The 21,226-nt window shown below is 43.8% G+C and overlaps 1 protein-coding gene across 3 annotated transcripts in view; it reads left to right on the forward strand.

Annotated features, from left to right (window-relative positions):
• Positions 1-21,226, forward strand: part of CRIM1 (cysteine rich transmembrane BMP regulator 1) — a 194,076-nt gene that overhangs the window by 100,821 nt on the left and 72,029 nt on the right. For all 3 annotated transcript variants that reach the window (XM_066266890.1, XM_066266892.1, XM_066266891.1), the window contains exon 5: positions 10,198-10,319. In XM_066266890.1, coding sequence (XP_066122987.1) covers positions 10,198-10,319 — 122 coding nt within the window. The remainder of the gene's footprint in view (positions 1-10,197; positions 10,320-21,226) is intronic.

Genomic DNA, 21,226 nt, shown 5'->3' on the forward strand with positions numbered 1-21,226 from the left:
AGTCAGTTCTGCGGAAGTGTGTATTGTGAAGTTACTTCCATCACTAATACGGGGATAAAGAGGGACAAATAGAAGGTGCTGGAGGCTGATTCGACTTTGGATGATGGGCATATAACATAATCGATTGTCCAAATGATGTTTGTCCAAAATCTATGTCCAATAGATTGACCAATGTCACCTTGTTAAATTTAATTTCTAAGTAAAAAAAAAAAAAAATCCTTCTTCTTCTTCTGGAAATGTCAAAAGCAACCCCAAATGTCATAGAATGTATTTTACTTTTCATTTGCACCTTTACCTTGGGTGGAAGTGATGTGTGCAGTCACAGTTTGCAGAGGGTTTGGGGTTATGTTTGCCCAGTAGACAGTGACTTCTTAACTGAGACTCTGGAGGTAGAGGCAGCTAGTTTCTCTTGGATTTCATGCTCAGGTAGTCTATTGTGAATGTACCATATAAATAGCTGCATTTTAAATGATCTTTTCCCAATTTTGCCTTTGTTTGAAAAGAGGAGCGAAGTTGTATTTCACGGCTCTTGTGCTTTGATTCTGTAGCTAGGTCATGGGTTCTCGAAGACTCTTAGGAACACTTTGTAAGATATTAGATTGTGTACTGTTTGAGAGCAAGAATGTACCGTATCTCTCTCTCTCTCTCTCTCTCTCTCTCTCTCTCATTAGTGTCTAACACAGGTAAATACTCAATAAATGTTTTTAATTAAATGTCTACATAGGTATCTGTGGCAAGTCCTAACATCAAAATCCCATAGTGTTTTTGGTCTGTTTGGGGAACAAATATTTGAGTGTTTATCATGCGCCAGACATCGTGCTGCCTGGTGGGAGTGAGTGCAGTCTCCGGTGTCTGGGAGCTCTCAGTGTGAGGGGAGGGCAAACCTGCATCAATCGTTACCATTTAAAGTGCTACCGGCTTGAGGAGTAGACGTGTGCAAAGGAGAAAAGTGAGCTCACAGAGCGACCAGATGCTCTTCCACTTCGGAAAACTGTCCCTGTCGCCTCTTAAGCCGAGTCTTTAGGAATGAGTCAGCTCAGCAGATGGAGAAAGAGGAAAGGGCGTTTTAGGCTGTTGTAGTCATTTAAATTTTTATTATGTTTTGCAATTTAAAACATTAGCACTCATCCCACCTATCTTTATGATTCATGAAGAATAGAATTCATGACAGTTCTTGTTTTCTCCTCAGATAACCTCCCCTGTGCAAGACAGCATCCCTTACTTAAGATGTTTTATTACTTTCCTATTGCTTTCAATTAAAGATGCTTCTTAGTGTGATACAGAAAACCCAAGACTGCTTAGTACCAGCCCTGCCTTCTCTCTCTCTCTAGCTACATCTCTTGCAAGTCCCCCTACAATATCCTCCAGTGCCCATTCCAACACATAATCTGCTCCTGGTGGGCTGAACCATTTTCTGCCACCGAAACACACTGGACTCCTTCTTGCTTCTGTACATTTGAATAGGTTCTTCCCTTTTCCTGGAATGTCCTTCCCTCCACCCCCACTCCTCTACACTCGATGGACACACAGACACAGTCTGTGCCCCTCACACCACCGACATACACATACACTCAGCACCAGCTGCTTATCTATCTTTGTGCCCCTGGTCAGAAAAAGCATCCTGGAAGAGGGGATCCTGGGGGATGAATGGAGGCCCAGGCTGAGGAGAAAAGGAAGGATCTGGGGAGTAGATGTCTCTGTGCGTCTGAAGAGTCAGTGTGGGGAGAGCATAGGCACGAGAGAACAGGGTGAACCATGTGATCAGTGAATAAATAGGATGTTTGACTTGAGAAAGTTTAGAAAGTTGTGGCCATAGGAGTGAGTGGAGGAGGCAGCCAGGGCCACTGGATTTCAAAACATCTGGTGAGGCCAGGGTGATGAAAATGCTTTGTCCACATAGGCACTGAGACCTTCCAACTTGTAATGACACAAAATAGCTAGCAGGCGTTGAATGCTTCTGTGTTTCAGGCACTATCCTAGGTGCTTTATGTCGGTTTATTTCATCTACATCGCAGTCCTATGACAAACGGGTACTTAAAAGAGACTCGTTTTACACATGGTACAGTCAAGGTTTAGGGAGATGTTGTAACTTACCCAAGAATATATAGCTCCTGAGTGGCCAGAACTCAAGCCTAAGACTGACATCACAGTGCATTCTCTGAGACAGCCACAGAGAGGGAGGGCTTGCATGAGAAAGGAAAGCAACAGCGTGGGGCTAGCTGGGGGTCAGCCCAGAGAAGGATGAGCTCCCTTCCAGCCCACGTGAATAAGTAGGTGAGGCGGGGTGGGCGCTGTCTCCCCGGAGGTGGCTGCAAGGCAGCGGGTTTTCAGGGAGAGCTAGGTGAGCAGTAGAGGAGATCTGAGTGGTGCCCTTGGTGAGGATGTTCAGGTGTTAAGAGAGTTTGTCCGAAAGGAAGCGATTGGGGAGGCAGAGAAGGTGGCATGGAAGGACGAGTCCCTAGGAAGCGGAGCAGGACTCTGTGGGGATGCACGTTCCCTCGAGGACTGGAGACCAGAGGATCTTGCACTTCGCACTGATGACAGGGATGAGAGGCCCGGGAATTGACAGCCCACGGGGAGCCAAGTGGACACATGCTTGAAGGCAGCCGTCTCAGCCCCTGCTCAGCCCCAGATGGCTCTGGAGCAGCCTTGGCCGCCCGTCCAGCGATGCTCTCCTCAGGTTCCCAAATACGAGGGTAGTCCTGATGTTGCTGGTGTTTGTTCTTCACCTGCCCCGGGAGGAGATGGAATAGTCCACATCCCTCTGCGCCCTGAGAAGAGCTATAATGACCACTTTATTAAGGGCTTGCAATGGGCTTCATTATTATTACTAATGTTAGGAAATAGAAAGGGATGCCTTATTTGATTGCCCTCAATTTATACCTTCTCTGTCTTTGAGCACATCCTCAAATTGCTCTCCCTGAGGAGGAAAAAAATGTAACAACAACAAAACACAGAGCAATTTTGCTATTGTCTGTGCTGGGAAAGTGAAGAAGGTGCCACTTCCGGTTGTAGAGGTAACAGCTCACTGGGAAAGGGGAGCCACGGCTGCAGGGGTGGGGGGGTGTCCTCAGGGCGGGCCGTGTGCTCGCTGCGCTAACACTCAGTCTTCCCTGCCTGGGTGGGCAAGACACAAGGAGATCACACAGGAGTTAGCTTGAAAAAGGGGGCAGGCGGGCTGGTGACTTAGAGAACAGTAGATCTTTCCCGGGGAAACATGAGGAAAATTACAAGTTTAAGAAACTTCTGTAGGGAGGAGTACACTTTTCTGTAAGGCTAGTTTGAGCCTCAGGTGAGAAACCTGATTCTTTCTGGACGTTTTATTTGCCGCCTCTTTTTTTTTTTTAACTTAACACTGTCCTGGAAGGAGTTAAGAAATTTAATTAGTAAAAAGATAGTACATCAGCTTTAATTAAAGTTGAAGCTACTTTTTAATAGACTAGGAATGTTTTATGTGTCATTGTAATTTCTGTTCCTGACGGTTAATTCATTAATACAGTGTGGAATCCGAGTAGTACAAGTACTTTGCCCTTTTAATTCCTCGTTTATCCTTGTGTCCTGACTAGAAGGAGACCTCCCTCCCACCTATGAAGAGTTGTTTTTGATTTATAGACAGTGGTTCTCCCCTTTTGAAGGGCTCAGGTGCTCAGTTCAGATGTGGAATAAATCCAGTAGTGAGCAACTTTTGCAGAGGACCTCACGGAGTTGTTTTACCTCCAGGATATGGATGGGCAGGGATAAGGGCCTGCTTGGGGAACATGCCAGTTTGTTGCAGAGAAATGTTAGATTACAGTGGTGGTCAACCTGGTTCCTACCGCCCACTAGTGGGCGTTCCAGCTTTCATGGTGGGTGGTAGCGGAGCAACCAAAGTAAAAATAAAAAGATAGATTTAACTGTAGTAAATTGTTTTATAAATATTTATTCTGCCAAACAGCAAAAATCCGACATAAAGTACTTGGTAAGTAATTATTGTTATATGCTTTAACATGCTGTAACTCTGCTTTATAAATTTTATAAAGTAAAGTTACTTCCCTACTTTATAAATCACCATTAGTGTGGAACCGGTGGGCGGTTAGAAAATTTTACTACTAACAGAGATACAAAAGTGGGCTGTAGGTATAAAAAGGTTGACTATCCCTGTGTTAGAATAACATTTACCCGCAGCTCTGTGTAGTGCCCCCTGGGGGTGCACATTTTAGGGGCACTCCTGTGCTTTGCTGAATGGTGTGGGCGTGGCAAAAAGGACTCTCCTCTGCCCCAGGCCTCTTCTAGCAATGCCCTGTATAGCTTAGCATCCTCTACTTTTCCTCTAGTCATTCTGGCAAAACAAACTTGATTCTTCTGCTTAGTAATAAAGACAAGCCCAGTGATATGGAGACACCAGAGGTAGGCATATTGTTTCTTTTCCTGCGTTATTTGGTAACAGTAGTAGGTGAAGTATACTTTCCCTCCAAAAAAAAAGAAAAAGAAAAAAAAGGACCAAGAAAGCCTCAGGGAGAAGACCCATCTCGAGCTGGGTCTGCAGGTTGAGTTGCTCGGTGAGGGGGTGGTGGGGTTGGGGAGGCACTGTCATGGAGGGTGAGACTGTGGTGTGCTCCAGGGACAGAGTGTAAGGAGTAGGAAAGGATGAGCCTGAATCAGACTGACAAGGATAGGAGTGGGGTTGGCAGTAACAGAATTGTGGGATTTTCAAGTTAGAAGAAAGCTCATTATGGGCCGAGCATCTCCTCTTATGGCTGAGAAAGTTGAGCATCCCCGAGTTTAAGTAGCCTGTTAGTGGTCACACGTTTTCTGGTGGATGATTGTGTTGGATACTAAATAAAGTTGTTCCTCACTGCATGTGTCTCCCAGGAAGGTAGGTGTCTTTGTAAATAATCGAGAGTAACTGCTAATGCTCATCCTTCTTATTAAAATGTTAAAACTAATTGACCTTGGCTTTTTCCAGTGAAAAGTGCAAATTAAACAATGGCCACTGAGACCCTGCACCTCTAGGAGCGAGTTTCTCAGAAAGTGGATCCCGGATTCCACTCAGTGGAATCTTCTGGAGAGCTCGTTACACAGGCGGATTCTGGAGACCTGACCCACACTTGGGAGAACAGTCTTCGTGCTTAGCACTCTGGAATTTGCATTCCAGACAAATCCCATAGTCTTTCCCTTCACACACTGATTTTGAAAAGCACTGTACCTATTAGCTCTCAGTCTCAAATTTATAAAAATAAAAACAATGTCATCCCTGGTGTAACCTTGGGTTTATTAGCCATGAAAAAAAAATGTTTATTCCAGTTTATTGTTTAGATATCTTTAACAGCCATGTTTTCATTTACAAGACAAATAAGACATGTTTCCTGCACTAGGGGAATTCACAGGAGGAAAAATAGGATTATGGTTTTGTAGGATGGGCAGGTGCACTTCTGTGTGCTATTGAAGATCAGAGGAGGGAGAGGGAAGTCTGATTGCTCTTGGAACAGAGAGAGCCTTACAGAGTGGGTGGTCTCGAGGCTGTGTGGAATTCACCAGGGGTGGAAGAGAGGCAGGGATTTAAGGCAGATGGACATCTGAGCTGTGGCACTGAGTGATACGGGGGTAGGGGTAGGTAGATTGCTCAATTGCAGGGCATAAGGAGGAACCGAGGAATCTGGAAGCTGAAAGATAAGGAGAGGCCAGACTGGAGGCACCTTGTAAGCTGTGCCAGGACTCTGGCCTGCCTGAGACTGTGTAGTCCAGGAAGCAAACGACAGGAAGGCGAGTGTTGGTGTGTACTGCCTTTTACCAGCGGCACGAGCCGGCACGGGCCTCCTAAGGAACAGAGTGCCCTCTAGGGGCTTAGATGATTTCTGAGTGCTGTTCATCTTTTTCTCCGGCACCCAGATGCCCACTGAGCTGAATCCATTACCTGTTCCTGGAAGGAAAAAAAAGGCAGCTTAACCAACCCACCTGGCTGCAGCTGTGATTGCATTATGCAAACATTTATTAATACACTACTCTGATTGATCATTATCTTAATACCGAGGATAACATTAGAGGCTTGATTTTTTTTTTTTTTTTTTGGCAGATTGCAAATACAGGTTGCTTCTTGTTTAAAGTTAAAAAGCCCTTAGCACCATGTATTATATGATTCTATTTATGTGAACTGTCCAGAATAGGAAAATCCATAGAGACAGAACACAGATTAGTGGTTGCCAGGGGCTGGGGGTGGGGAGGGAATGAATGGAGAGCACAGGGTTTATTTTTGAGGTGATGAAAATGTTCTAAAATTAGGGAGTGGTGACGGTTGTACAATCCTGTAAATATAAAACCAGTGAATTATACACTTTAAAAAAGCAAATTTCTATGCTATGTGAGTTTTACCTCAATAAAGCTGTTATTTAACTTTTAATTTTTTTATTTTTATTTTAAATATTTTAAAGCCATGAAGACTTCTGTTTCAAGGTAGCATGCAGAAAGCTCTGCCTTCTGCACTTGCTTTTTTGAGTTCACAGTCTAGAAATCTCACTGCTTTCCTTCTCCCTTTTGTTTTATTTAGTTCATATTGTCCCTCTTTTATTCATCACCGGTTCTGTTTCATTTAAAAAGTATTTAGTTAATAAATACATGTGATAGATCCAAAGAGAGCTTGTGCAAAGATGAGGACTCAAGTCACCACTGAACGGGGAGAGAAGGACCTTAAGAAAAGAGTGATATGATGTGAGCTTGGCCTAGAAAGACAGATGATATCCGGACAGACAACTGGAGATGGGGGTTGGGGGAGGAGTATTCAGGAGGGAGCAGGGCGAGGGTGCAGAGACAACAGGGCCAGGGCAGGGCTCGCTGAGAGAAGAGAGCTGTGGCTGCAGTGAGGGGGATGCAGGGAAGCGCTGTCTGTGGGAGAGAAATCAGGCTCAGGACGGCGACCTGAGAGGGTTAGATCCTAGGCTGAGAAATTGCTCAATCAGGTGAGGAGCAATTGATGATTTTTGACTCCAGAGCACAGGAACTGAGCCGTAGGATGGATATGGTGGATATGGCATAGTCTGGGTAAAGGAGTTAGAGCCTAGACCTCGAGTGAGGGAGGGTTTCAGAAGTGAGGGGGGAGCGCTGACATAAATGCGTTTAATGACCATCTCTCCCCTCCTCGTGTTGGTCTGCTCCCCAGCCACTAATTCTCATGTTCCTCCATTCTCTTGATTGCTCTTTATGCCGGCATTGGGCTAAAAGACAGGAGAGAGATGGGGTGGGGGCAAAAAAATAATAAAACTAAACAGTGGTGAGGACATGCTGCAGTTAATCTGTAATTCAGCATTTCCTCTTCGTGACTTGATAGAAGAAAATCCCGTCTCTTCTAGTGGAAAATACAAGACAGGAAGTCTTTAAGTTCAGGTCAGTTGATGAAGCTTTTGTGCTTCCCTATTCTCATCTGTAAAGGGAAGAATACCTACCTCCAATGTTGGTAAACCAGAGAATCTAGAATAATTAAAGGCTTTCAAAAAACTACATTGAACTCACCCAGCTTGTAGACATTATAAATTTCCTTGGCAAATAAAGACCACGATGGCATCCCCTGTTTGTTACCTGACAGAGTGAGTGTTGACATATCTCTCAAACGGAAATTCATGTCAGCTGCATTATGTTGAACTATGTGAAATTGCTCTTTGACTATTTTTGACCTGCAAAAAATAGCTGTTTCATCAAGTTCCAACCCCACAGCTAGTTACTTGATAGCTACCTGCCATGAGCCCAGATTTTCACCTTTTTTGGTTCCTTCATAAATTCTTTCTATGTCGAGGTGCTATTGGTCTTTAACATCTGCTGCTCTCAGGTTCAGGAGAAGCTGCTGCGAGGAGTCCAAGGACAGCAGCAGGTGGGAGGCCTTGCAGGGGAGACGCAGAGAAGGGGAAAGGTCGGGGAGGCCAGCAAGCCCAGCACGGGGCGTCCGGGTCCTTGGGTCTGGAATGTGCAGGCACTGTGGTGTGGAAGTGAGACCTCAGCATAAAGGGTTTTCCTTTTCTAAGTGGGTTGACAGGCAGTTGTGTGCAGTTTCAGGTATTCTGCAGCATGCCAGAGATGTTATGTGGGTCTCTAGGAAAAGAAGAGATAATTAAATGTTGCCACATAGATCAAATGCTAAAGGGAGAAAAGAAGACCTAGAGCAGTTTGGTTATGGTCGTCATGTTGGCGTGATTCCTGACAGCCTGGCAGAGAGCCGGGCACATAAGGGCACATAGGTGTCCAGCAAAGGTCGCTGAAGGGCTGAAGGACATGAGAATTTGGGGGGGGGGGTTGGTTGATTGTATGCTCTTTGGTGTTTAAATTAGAATGATTGGTACACATCAGTAGGCAAGAATGTGAATCCCAGCCATTCTTGTAGGAACCTTTCATTGTAATCCCATCCAGATATTGGGGTCAGGGAATGGCCTCTCAATACCGAGAGTGTCAATTGCAATAAATGTAAACAGTATATTGCTACTGTGATATCACAGTGTTATGATTATGTGCTTAATACTGCAGCGGCTGGGCACATAAAGGTGACAGACTATCAGGTAACCTCTCTAGGGACTAAGCGCCCAGTTCATGTTTACTCAAGTCCTCGGAGGTGATTGTCCTGTAGGAACACAGATTGTAAAGCGAAAGCTCCCAGCTCCCCTCGCAGAAAACAGGCAGATGTTTATTATAAACCAGACGTAGAGATACCATTGCAGCAAAACCTTAATTATCTCACACCCTCTTCTCCCAGGAATCCAATATAACCGTCACCCCACATGGAAGAAGTCTGAGAGGGTGGCCTGCAGGGAGCGCATTCACACCTTTCCAGTGGTTTTAATGATCTTTCATGCTAATTTTAACTTGCATTTGTTTCCTTTTAGTTCTATGGTTGCCTAGAAATGTAATTAAGCCTCTGGGCCCGATTATTGAGGTTTCTGTGTACCACAGGACTATTTTAACTTCTCAGAGATACAAAAAACAATAGATGAACAATATAATGACTTACATAAGAAGTGGGGGATCAAGTGGAATTACCAAAGGCATTCATCGTTCTTCACTGCTGGGAATGTTACCTTCTCCTGATCTTGGACACCCCCCCCCCACTGCTTCCTGTAAGGATGCCTCCTTTCTGGACATCGTCCTTTCCCTGCTGTCTACCTGGGAACTCCCTAAGTCATCCTCTCCACCCTCCGTGGCTGCACTTCCGTTTCCAGGGGAGTCCCAGGCCGCTTGCTCGCTGTCCCTTCCCTGTATAGCACTCACATTCTGACAGCCGCTTTCCCCAGCTCCTCATTTCCTGCCTCCTCCTTCATCCTAACAGACCAGCAGCCCACTGCTGGTCACAGTTTCTCCTCCTCTCATTTTTACCTGCCATATATATATATATATATATTTTTTTTTTTTTTTTTCTCCTGTGTTTAGGCCAGTGTCAGCAGAACTGAAGTTCTGGGTGGCAGCCAGCAGAACTGGCCTGCAAATGGTTGGGTACCTCATTGGTGCATGTGGTGATGTGCATGCATGCAGCTCCGAAGGGCCCAGAATTCTTACTTTCGTCTTCCCCATGGCTGTCACAAAGCCCCCTTACAGAAGCGTGGGCCCCTTACTTATAAAGCGCTCCTCAGTCTTCACTCAGAGTCAGTTTCTTCTGTTAGACACGGTTATAAATTAATTCGTGTGGATCAGCGTGAGAGTGCTACTAGACTCAGTCACACACACACACACACACACACACACACTAAAGAAAGAAAGACTGAAAAGCCAATAACTTAATAGTTGAAAGAGGAGCCAGAAAAGTCTCTGAAAAAATACCTAAAGGTCAGCAACAAAGCAGCAAAAGGAGCCAGTGAACTCAAGAGCAGTCATTCTAAAGCTGAGCCTGCACAAGCCTCACTGATTTGTGGAAGAACATAATGTATCCATAGAAAAATCGCCCCGAGTCATCAAGAAAATGTTATGCTCAATACTGGTCTAGTTAAGTAAGAAATAACGTGTAATGCATTTTGGGAATATTTCTGTCAAAATGGTAAAAGTTAAAAATCGGGGTGTATATTAACTAGATGAGCCTTTGTTATGTGCAATGCAAATTACGTTAGAGTCCCCTCCCCATTCCCCAGGGACACCAGATAAACAGGACAGTGTCATACAGTGGAGTTAGTTTGCCACAGCTACTTTGTGGTCTCCCGACTTCAATGTTGTTGTTTATTCATGGGGTTTTCCTTCCTTTTTCTTTGGTTTCAGATGCGAGTGTCTCACTGGCTTTTGTGGTTTCCCCATGTGTGAGGCGGGATCCACTCCCCGCATAGTCTCTCGTGGAGATGGGACACCTGGAAAGTGCTGTGATGTCTTTGAATGTGTTAATGGTACGTGGGGTTTCTCTTGTTCTTAGGGAGTGTACATTTGTGCAGGAGGAGGAGGAGGAGGAGGAGGAGGGAGGGTTCATTCTAGCTCCTTCTGCCTTTTATACAGCAGGGAATATGCTCAGGGACTTGATGAAACTCATTCAGAAAGGAGGTTTGGTTAAAACCCCAGCTTGCAGTAAAGGATGTTAGGGAATCAGCATTCCATCCATCAGAAAGAATTTTGGAAACATGATAGCAGATTGCATGTAGCTGTCATATTCTGCTGTGTTTCAGTAGAAAAGCAATTTTAGGATATACAAAAAAAAGAAAAAGAAAGAAATGATCATGGAACCCGTGTCAGATTCCTCTGTCACTCTCCCCTCATCTCGCTGCTGTCAGGAAGTAGTGGATGGAAGTAGCAGCACGTTGGAGCTACCGCAATCTGAAACAGAAAAGACGTGGTTCCTCTAGTTTAACACCTTCCTGCTTAGTGAGAACATCTGACCAGTGTTTGGTCGTGATCACTAGCGTTGGCCTGCTTTCAGTTCGAGCCTTGTAGCCCAGAAATAGGATTCCCCAGTCACAAGATTCCTTCAAATAGAATCCACCGCTCCCTTTCACCTTTCGTGAGAGCGTCTGGTGTTGGGTGACAGGGGCTTTATTGAATTTAGATGCTAGAAAGAAGGAGAACCTAAAACCTGCCCCTCCATCAGAATTTTCCGAAGAAAAAGAGTGAAACTCAAGTGAGATGTCAATAATTATAGAGCATTGCTTAGTCAACACCTGGACTCACAAGGAACATGAAGATGAATTTGGACAAGTACAACAAAGTTGCACATATAGAAATGTCCAAACCAACTACTGCCTATAAGATCAGTTCGGAAGATTGTCTGCCCTCCTCCCAAGCCTCCCCTCCCCCAAGAGATAGGATTTTGCCAGTTGAGTCCTATTTCATTGTGTCCTGTAAGTTTTAGTCCAGTGGCTGCATGTTGTTTTGTTTTGCTTTGTTTTGAAATGTTTGTAGGATGGCTCTGTGGTTCAGAGAGAACATAGTCGGGAACCAAATGACCTTAGTAGGAAAAGGGTTCCTCCAATCACCAGCCATTTAATTTGGGCATCTCTTGGCCTCTCTGGGCCTCAGTTTTCACATCTGTAAAATGGAGTGAATGGCAGTAAATTAAGTGCAATTTTATATGTGAAGCACTTAGAGTTGTGCCTCAGGAGCCAATAGTCTTACTATTTTGTATTCCCACCTCCTGTTCGCATCCGAGTACACTGTGCTGGACATTCCAGGAAATGGGGAAGGGGAGGTGAGCTTCCTGACTCAAGAGGCCGTGTGAGCACAAGCACAGTGCAGTGTTCCACGTGCACACAGACATCTCCTCTCAGTGCTTGTCCACACTTGTGCCAGCAGCCAGCCAGGACTAAGGTCTCCACACCAGCCAACAGCCAAGCAGACCATTTTTTCTCTGGTACCTCTGCGATTTAATTGATTGTCGGTGATTTTCTGTGACTGTTTAGCTCATACCATTTGAGATAGAAATAGTCGCTCCATATCCTGGGCTCCCAGCAGCTCAGGTGTGATCCCTTCCGGTACCCATCACCCTGCTGTCTGTCTGTCAGTCATTCTAGATCCTGAACTGGCAGAGGATGGCAGCCTATCCCGCAGCAGTGGACATTAGCATAGGCTCTGTATCACGGAGCACACCCAGGTTTTGTTGGGTGAGCTCCCCGCTTGCAGGCCACCAAAGTGATTAGGGAGCGAGAGTCAGACCCACTGCTCAGACCGTCCTGGTTCCCTCTAGAGGAGGCTGTTTTAACACCAGCCCAAGGCAGGTGACTTTGTGGGACTCCTCCATCTTTTACTGCCCCTTCGCTTTAAGCTGAGGTCATTTGTCCCTTGGAAGTACCACCTCTGGTGATCCAGTCTGCTGTTGTGTGCTCTGGATGACGAAGAGGGGTGCCTCTCTTCTCCCCTGCTCCTCGGTTACGGAAGCCGCGCCACGCCTTTCTTCTCAGGGTGTGCACTTTATGTCTCGCTCTTACAGGGTGGGGCTCGGACGGCTAAGGATGGCACCCCCACCTCGGTGGCTTGGCTTGATCTTCTGGGCCTGCCCCTGTTTATTGCCTCCCTCTTTACAGAGCTCTGACTTCGGGAACGGGCCCTTCCCTCTGCTGTGAGACAATGTTGAGATGACAAAGCCCAGTCACAGCATTGCTAGTGGTGCCTCTTTCTTGCCACCGTAAACCTGTTAGGTGCTGATCTTTGTCTTATTTCTTGTCCTGCTGTGAGTGTCTCTATTACTACATTAGTCATTCAGTTGTAGGTGAGACTAGAAACTCTCATACTATGAAGGTCCATAATCCTACAGAATAATGTTTAAGGACGTCCTGTCTGAAAGTCTGTATTTGACTTCTTATGATATATTCATGAGCACGTACACCTGCCCTACACACACATACTCATATTTGAAGGGGGTGTTACTTATTTGCTACCCAGTGCCTTGGGAAAATCTGACTGTTGTCATGAGATTGCCATCAAGGATAGTACATATCAAAGATTCATTATTATCACCTTGAAAAGCAGAGGTCTAGTGTGTGTGTGTGTGTGTGTGTGTGTGTGTGTGTGTGTGTGTGTATAAAGGGTTGGGCAAAAGTAGGTTTACAGTTTATGTGGAAAATAATAATACAAGAATAAAAACCATTTCACTTACAGCTGGGAACCTACTTTTGCCCACCATGTATGTATGTAAAGCCTTGCTTACATAAAAGACTTGAGCAACTTGATGAGAACAGGTACAATAACATAGTGGTAAAATATTGATAAGTAAAGGAAATCAGAGCCATAGAGTAGTACATACAGGTTGAAAATAGAAAACAAAAAGAAAGTGCCCACCGACATGCAGACCCCAGGTGTTGTATCTTTCCGATTGCCTGAGTTAAACATCAAGGCAGGCTTTGGGCTTCCTGGCCACCAGAGGGAACAGGAGATATAGCCCCAACCCGATAGCTCAGTTGGTTAGAGCATCATCACAAGGCACAGCGGCTGCCTGTTTGATCCCCAGTCAGGGCACATACAGGAACAGATTGATGTTCCTGTCTCTCTCTTTCCCTCTCTCCATTTTTCTCTCACTAAAATCAATAGATAAAAATAAAAGGGAAATATAGTCAGATTAACTATTCTGATTTTTAGAAACAAGAAGGCCACTGGACAGGGTGATACTCTTATCACATGGAAACTGAAGAGGATGCTGTAGATAATGTCCTCTGTTGCTCTAATACCACCAGTGCAGAAACTGGTTTTCTGTGGCTGCCCGTCTCAATAAAAAAGGAAAAGGTGAAAATGCAACTCGGTGAAACCAGTTCTCTGAGATCATTTTGACACACAGCTGGAACCTAGATGCCTGCTGCATCATCCCTCAATTTTGAGAATTCCCCAGCGTGGAGGAATAGCTCCAGAAAGCCCAGTTCCCAGGGCAGCGGGTGAACGTGAGCATAACAGACCCCACGTGCAGAAACGGAGGTTGTGCGGCAGCCCCCACCCAGTTCCTGAGCTGCCTTCCACATGATCCGTGTGCTTACATTATTTTTTTTTTAAGATACACATTAAAGTGAAAACACAAGATTAAAAAATATTCACAGAGAATTCAAGAACTCCTGAGTTTTGAAAACAACCGCCCGGGATGAATAGGTGGAGAGAACATTCTCTATAAACATTACCTCCCTTTGCGGTTGGGTTTGTTTTGGCTTGGTTTTGGCGGAAGGCTGGGAGGGTTGCCAGCCAGATTGTGACAGGTTGTGACTGCATTCTCTGACGGGGGCTGAGGGCAGGACTCGTGAGGTGTTGGTGGAACGAGAGCCCTGTTATTTAGAAACCAAAGGAGCAGACAGTATGCTCGAGCTCCTTTTATATAAACTAAGAAGCCATCAAAATCATCACCTAGAAGGATGATTTTCATAACAACAGTGGAACAATCCCAGACATCCTTCACGAAAGAGTTCTGTGTCTGCTCCAGCCCGCAAACAAAACTTTTTATCAGCTGTCAGCTGGAGCCAAGAGACTACCCTTCCTTTTAGATGGGCATGTGTTCTCGATTTTATCCCAACACACCCTGTTGTCCTATGCTGGTCCACCTCTGTCATCCCTGGAGGCTTTAGGGTTTGAAATCTCAGGCGTAGACTGTGAAATATCATTTGGTTTCTTCGGTAAGTGTATGACAAAAGTCTCCACAAAATAGAACATTTTGATTTGAGTGTCCTAGCTAATAACGGGCTCTTCCAGCCTCAGAAACTAACATGTGAAATGGATCACTGACCAGCGAGCCATACCCAAAGTCAGCTTGATCCTCACGTAACATTTTGGCCTAGAAAAGTCAGACCCAAAGTCTGTTAGTAAGAAAATTAGTGCAGAAGTATCTATTGAGAACGCATTGTCTGTATAGCAGTAATGCTTCTAGGGACATACTGTTTATTTCTGTAGTCATAGAGAGAATATGGCACTTGAGAGAAATGCGTATTTCTTGAGCACCTGTCCTGTTCCTGGGGCCTGATCAAGCTAATTTTACTGAAGAGTGGCACAAGCCTTTGCAACCCCTTATAAGTATTGTTCTCTTTTCCTTATCCCAAAACAGTATCTGCTTGGCGTACTGTAGCACACAAACTCCATTCCCTCATCAAGAAGAAAAAAAAAAGGTTTTTAGTCCATGCACCCTGCCTTTGTGATTGTATCAGTTTGCTGTTGACTGATGGAGAAATTTTCAGATATTTCTCATCTGGTTTACAGTGGTCTCCCTTTGGCTTACGATGTCGATACCCTCTTGTCTTCCTATAAAGCTCACCGTCAGTGAGCTGAGACCAGAGGCAAGATATTAGCCATTTTCTACTGAAAGATTGAAGAGAAAAAGCAGCAACGGTATCTGTTTAGATTTCTTCAGAGCTGATGTAAAGGTCTGCATTTTAGTCTCTTCCTTCATTAGCATTATGTATCTATCACCATCTGCCCATCAGCATCATTTGGCAAGCAGTGGAGGTTATTAACAGTCAATACCAGCAGGCTCTTTTTCAGGAGTTCTGGAATGTATTAAAGAAGGAAGAGGAGATTTCAGAACCTGGAAACATAAAAGTTAATTGGGCAGACACAAAACACACAGAAAAAAAAAATCAGTAAAAAGACACTTTATGCATCTCTGCATTGAAAAGTACAAATTATATAGTAAATTATCTCTTTGTAATATTTTTTTCTTTTCCACGGCCATTTGAATTCTCCTATTGTAGAGGTTGTGATGATCTCTCCACGCTGTCCTGAGATTCGCCGCCACCCCGACAGGTGAAGAAGTCATTGGTTGTTGCTCCCCAGGGGCCACTGCCAGCCTTTTCATCCCACACTTTTCTAAAGAGCCTCTATAAATTTCCCTCGGCATCGAACAGGACTTTCATTATGTTGTGTGACTTCTTTTTTTATTCCAAAGAAATCAGTCATGTTTTCTAAGCTGTGTTTTTTGGGGGCTTTCCATGTCCCTAAATTCCACTCCCTGGCCCTCTGGGTGTCAGCAAGTGAACCCTCACTGCCCTGGATCGCACAACAATGCCATCCCCTCCTGCACACCTCATTGTAGAAACAAGTTCATCTGGAGCCATTTTATTAGTGACCAGAATCTTCTAACCTGGACTTCTTCAAATCTTGCACCAAGAATTGTGGCTTCACCCAGATGGTAGATGTGGTTGATTAATGCACCTAAGTAATTAATATTGATTGGCTTATAAAATTTTTTTCTCAAGTTTGAATGGATGCTCAGCATTGGGTGAGACTGCAGTGTTTTGCCCCACTCCCCAACATGCAGGTTTGATTTGTAAAAGCACTCAATGTTCTGTATTTTGGAACTTCTGGTCTAACTTTTCAGATCCTTCTGATCTTAGCTAAGATTAGTATAGCTAAATGTGCCCAACCACAATTCACCCAGCATGCCCATTGGGGGGCGATGCTCTGCCCATCTGGGGCATTGCTCCATTGCAACCAGAACCATTCTAGCTCTTGAGGCGAAGGCCATGGAGCCATTCTCAACGCCCAAGCCAGCTTTGCTCCAATGGAGCCTTGGCTGCGGGAGGCGAAGAGAGAGATAGAAGGGAGAGGGGGAAGGGTGGAGAAGCAGATGGGCACTTCTCCTGTGTGCCCTGACTGGCAATTGAACCCAGGACTTCCACATGCCAGGCTAATGCTCTACCACTGAGCCAACCAGCCAGGGTGAGATGATTCTTTTTAACATAACATCAGTTTTCTAAAAGAAGAAATATTCCTTCCAGCAAGCTGTGGGGAAGAGGTTCAGACACGTTTACAACCAGTGTGAACACACACGCACAGCTCTCCTCTGACTAGTTACGTGACTCTACGCAAGTCACCTACTCTCTTTACATTTCATTTTCCTCACTAAAGAAATGTATATTAATGTTTCTTCTGTCTTCTCTACAAGCTTATTACAAAATCAAACGTGGAAGTCATTGTCCTTAAGTGCAATACAATTGTAAATAGACTCAAATTAAAGCACATTGAGAGTCTGTCTCCAACATGCAGGACAGCACATTAAGAACTCCTCTGATGATGGACAGAGGAGTCCGTGTGAAATGTCTGTATCATTATCCTGTCTTCCACACCTTATTAAGCAGGGCATGTTAGCTCAGAACTTTCTTCAGCTTGGGAGTATTTTGATTTTACCAGATTTCTTGAAACACATACCACGCAACTCATTAAGTGAAGTTGTACAATACAGTAATTTTATAATATATTCACAGAGTTGTGTGATCATCATCACAATAAATTTTAAAATACTTTGATCACCTTAATCCCCCCCCCAATACTCTGGAATTCTTTAGTGGTCCTTCCCCATTTCCTTCCAAAGCCCCCAGACCGAGACAACCAGTAATCTACTTTTCTGTCCCTGTAGATGTGCCTGTTGTGGCCATCTCATAGAAACAGGATCATGCAATAGGTCTTTTGTGGCTGGCTTCTTTCACTTAATGTTTTCAAGGATCATTCATGTTAGGGTATGTATTAGAACTGCATTCCTTTCTTTGACCGAGAAATATTTTGTTGTGTGGATATACCGGTACTCATTTTGTTTACCCATGCATCAGACGGTGGACACTGAGCTTGTCCCCCCTGCCCTCTGCCCTTTGTTTTGGCTCTTGTGAGTAACACTGCTATGAACATTTACATACAGTTTTTATGTTGGTATGTATTTTCATTTCTCTTGGGTACATACCTAGGGGTGGAGTTGCTGGATTATATGGTGACTCTGTAGTTAATATTTGAGGAGCTGCCCCTTTAACACTCACCAGCAGTGTAGGAAAGTTCCAGTTTTTCTACATCCTCATCAATACTTGTTGTTATCTACATCTTTTTGATTATAGCCATCTAAGCATAGAAGTGACTCTGATTTGTATTCCCTAATAACCAGTGGTGTTGAGCATCTTTTTATGTGCTTATTGGCCATTTCTATATTTTATTTGGAACAATGTCTCTTCAAATGTCTGCTTGTTTTTTAGTTTCAGTTATTTTTTGTTGAGTTTTAAGAGTCCTTTATATATTCTGGATATAACTCCTTTCTCCCAGCATATACTTTGCAAATATTTTCTCCCATTCTGTGCGTTATCTTTGTACTTTCATGATGGTGGTCTTTTTTTTTTTTTAAAACAGAGACAGAGTGATAGAGTTAGAGAGAGGGATAGGGACAGACAGACAGGAAGGGAGAGAGCTGAGAAGCATCAATCATCAGTTTTTTGTTGAGACACTTTAGTTGTTCATTGATTGCTTTCTCATATGTGCCTTGACCATGGGCCTTCAGCAGACCGAGTAACCCCTTGCTCGAGCCAGCGACCTTGGGTCCAAGCTGGTAAGCTTTTGCTCAAACCAAATGAGCCCATGTTCAAGCTGGTAACCTCGGGGTCTCGAACCTGGTTCCTCTGCATCCTAGTCCGATGCTCTATCCACTGCGCCACTGCCTGGTCAGGTGATGGTGTTCTTTGAAGCACAGAAATTGATGAAGTCCAATTTAACTATATTTTTTTCATTGCTTGTGTTTTTGGTGTCATATCTAAGAAACCATTGCTTAATCCAAAGTCACAAAGATTTACTTCTGTTTTCTTCTAAGAGCTCTAAGAGTTGTAGCAATAACAGTGAGATCATAGCTCTGTGATTCATCTTGAGTTAGTTTTTGCATACGATGTGATGCATAGTGTTTCATTCTCGTTTTTATTCCATGTGGATATCCGTTGCCCCAGCACCATTTATTGATAAGATAGTTCTCTCCCTCAATGAATTTTCTTGGCATTCTTGTCAAAAGTCAATAAATGTAAGAGTTTACTTGCCAGTATGATACTATCTTGATTACTGAAGCACTGTGTAGTACAGGGGTCAGGAACCTATGGCTCATGAGCCAGATATGGCTCTTTTGATGGCTGCATCTGGCTCACAGACAAATCTTTAATAAAAATAATAATGTTAAAAATATAAAACATTCTCATGTATTACAATCCATTCATTTCCTACTGCTCATGTTCATGGTTGTGGGTGGCTAGAGCCAATCACAGCTGTCCTCTGGGACAACACCAAATTTTTATTGGATAATGCGTAACGTACACAGGTCAATGTATGGCTCTCACAGAATTACATTTTAAAATATGTGGTGTTCATGGCTCTCTCAGCCAAAAGGGTTCCCGACCCCTGGTGTATTAGGTCTTAAAATTAGAAAGGCTTAGTCCTCTAACTTTGTTCTTCTTTTCAAGATTGTTTTGACAATTCTGAGTCTGTTTCATTTCCATATGAATTTTAGGATTAGCCTGTAATTTCTACAAAACTAGATAGTGTTTTGACAGTGATTGCATTGAATATGTAGATCAATTTTGAAAATATTTTTATTCTAACAATATTACCTTCCAGTTTATGAACATAAGAAGTCTCCTTTTATTTAGGCTTTCTTCCAGTTCTTTAAACAATGCTTTACAATTTTCAGACACATTTTGTACTTCATTTATAAATATATTACTAAATATTTTATTCTTTTCAATGCTAATGTGAATTGGATTATTTTCTTAATAACATTTTCAGATTGTTCATTGCTGTGGTCACTGTTAGTGTGTAGATACACCAGAGGTCTCAAACTCGCAGCCCGCCGGCCGCATGGGCCCGCCCACCAATTTTGTGCGGCCCGCAGACTGGCCCGCAGATTAATCCACGAAGTTTGATTAGTCTGCGGGCCGCACAAAATTGGTGGGCGGGCCGCACGGCCGCGAGTTTGAGACCCCTGAGATACACAGTTTGAGTTGCAATTTTACCCTGAAATTTTGTTGAACTTAATTAGTTTTGATTCCTAATTGCCTTACTAGACCTTCCAGTACAGTGTTGAATCGTAGTGTTAAGAGTGGACATCATTGTCTCATTTCTGATCTCAGGTGTTCTGTCTTTCGCTACTAAGTATGATGTTAGCTGTGACTTTTTCTTAGGCGCCGTTTACCAATTTGAGGATAGTCCTTTCTGTTCTTAAATTTTTTTTTTTTGGTATATGAAATGATATATGAATCTGCCAAATGATTCTTCTGTGTCATTGAGTTGATTGTGTGTGTGTGTATTTTTTGTCTTATTCTGTTGACATGCCATATTATATTAATTGATTTCTGGATGTTAGGCCAACTTTGCATTCTTGGAATAAATGCCACTTCGTTGTGGTATTTAATCTTTTTTATATGTTGCTGAATCAGTCTGTTAGTAATTCTTTTTTGAGGATTTTTATATCTGTATTCACGAGAAATATTGATCTATAGTTTTTTGTTTTGTTGTTGTTTGATGTCTTTAGTAGGAGTCTAGTGGGAGTTCTTTTAAGTCAACCAAAATTAAACATAAGGAATGAATGTAGGAAGAGTTTTTCAGGGTAGAGAAAAAGATTTTAAATCATTGGTATCATGATGAGAATTTTTTTTTTGTATATATATATTTTTTTTGTATTTTTCTGAAGCTGGAAACGGGGAGAGACAGTCAGACAGACTCCCGCATGCGCCTGACCAGGATCCACCCGGCACGCCCACCAGGGGCAACACTCTGCCCACCAGGGGGCGATGCTCTGCCCCCCCCGGGGCGTCACTCTGCCGTGACCAGAGCCACTCTAGTGCCTGGGGCAGAGGCCAAGGAGCCATCCCCAACGCCCGGGCCATCTTTGCTCCAATGGAGCCTTGGCTGCGGGAGGGGAAGAGAGAGACAGAGAGTGAAGGAGGGGGGGGTGGAGAAGCAAATGGGCACTTCTCCTATGTGCCCTGGCCGGGAATCGAACCCAGGTCCCCCGCACGCCAGGCCAACGCTCTACCACTGAGCCAACCAGCCAGGGCCATGATGAGAATTCTAAATGTAGGTCCTTGAGTCCTTAGCAAAGCAAGACCTTGAAACACAATGGACAGTTCACAAGACTTCAGCCCAAGGACCACTGTGGCTTCTGTTCTTTGCTAAATGTGTGACTTCAGCAAATGACCTAGGATCTCCTCAGTTCTAAACTCGGGATAATAAAAATCTACTATCAGACTTTTGCTACTGGGATTAGCTAAAGTGATGCTTGTAGAAAGAGCCCTATTAAACACTAAGTACACAAAAATTAGGGGATCGGGGAACGTGCAGATACTCCAGTGCTTTCAGCCATTTGCATAGTGCATTTTCACCAGTGAAATAAAAGTTGGTTTTGCATCTCATTTGCATAATTGAACAACTTTCTTTGACTTGTCATTTGCTTTTCTGATGTTGTTTAATTAAAAACCATCAAATGCTGCTTTTTTATCACTTCATATTCATTTTGAAATATCCCCTAATTCTGGTGAGCAGTATATTAAAATTACAAATGATTAAACCACACACAATGAGAAAAGAATAGAGTTGAGGACACTGGAGAAACAGA

Source organism: Saccopteryx bilineata, chromosome 3 (assembly GCF_036850765.1).
Source record: "Saccopteryx bilineata isolate mSacBil1 chromosome 3, mSacBil1_pri_phased_curated, whole genome shotgun sequence".
In the NCBI taxonomy this organism is placed as follows: domain Eukaryota; kingdom Metazoa; phylum Chordata; class Mammalia; order Chiroptera; family Emballonuridae; genus Saccopteryx; species Saccopteryx bilineata.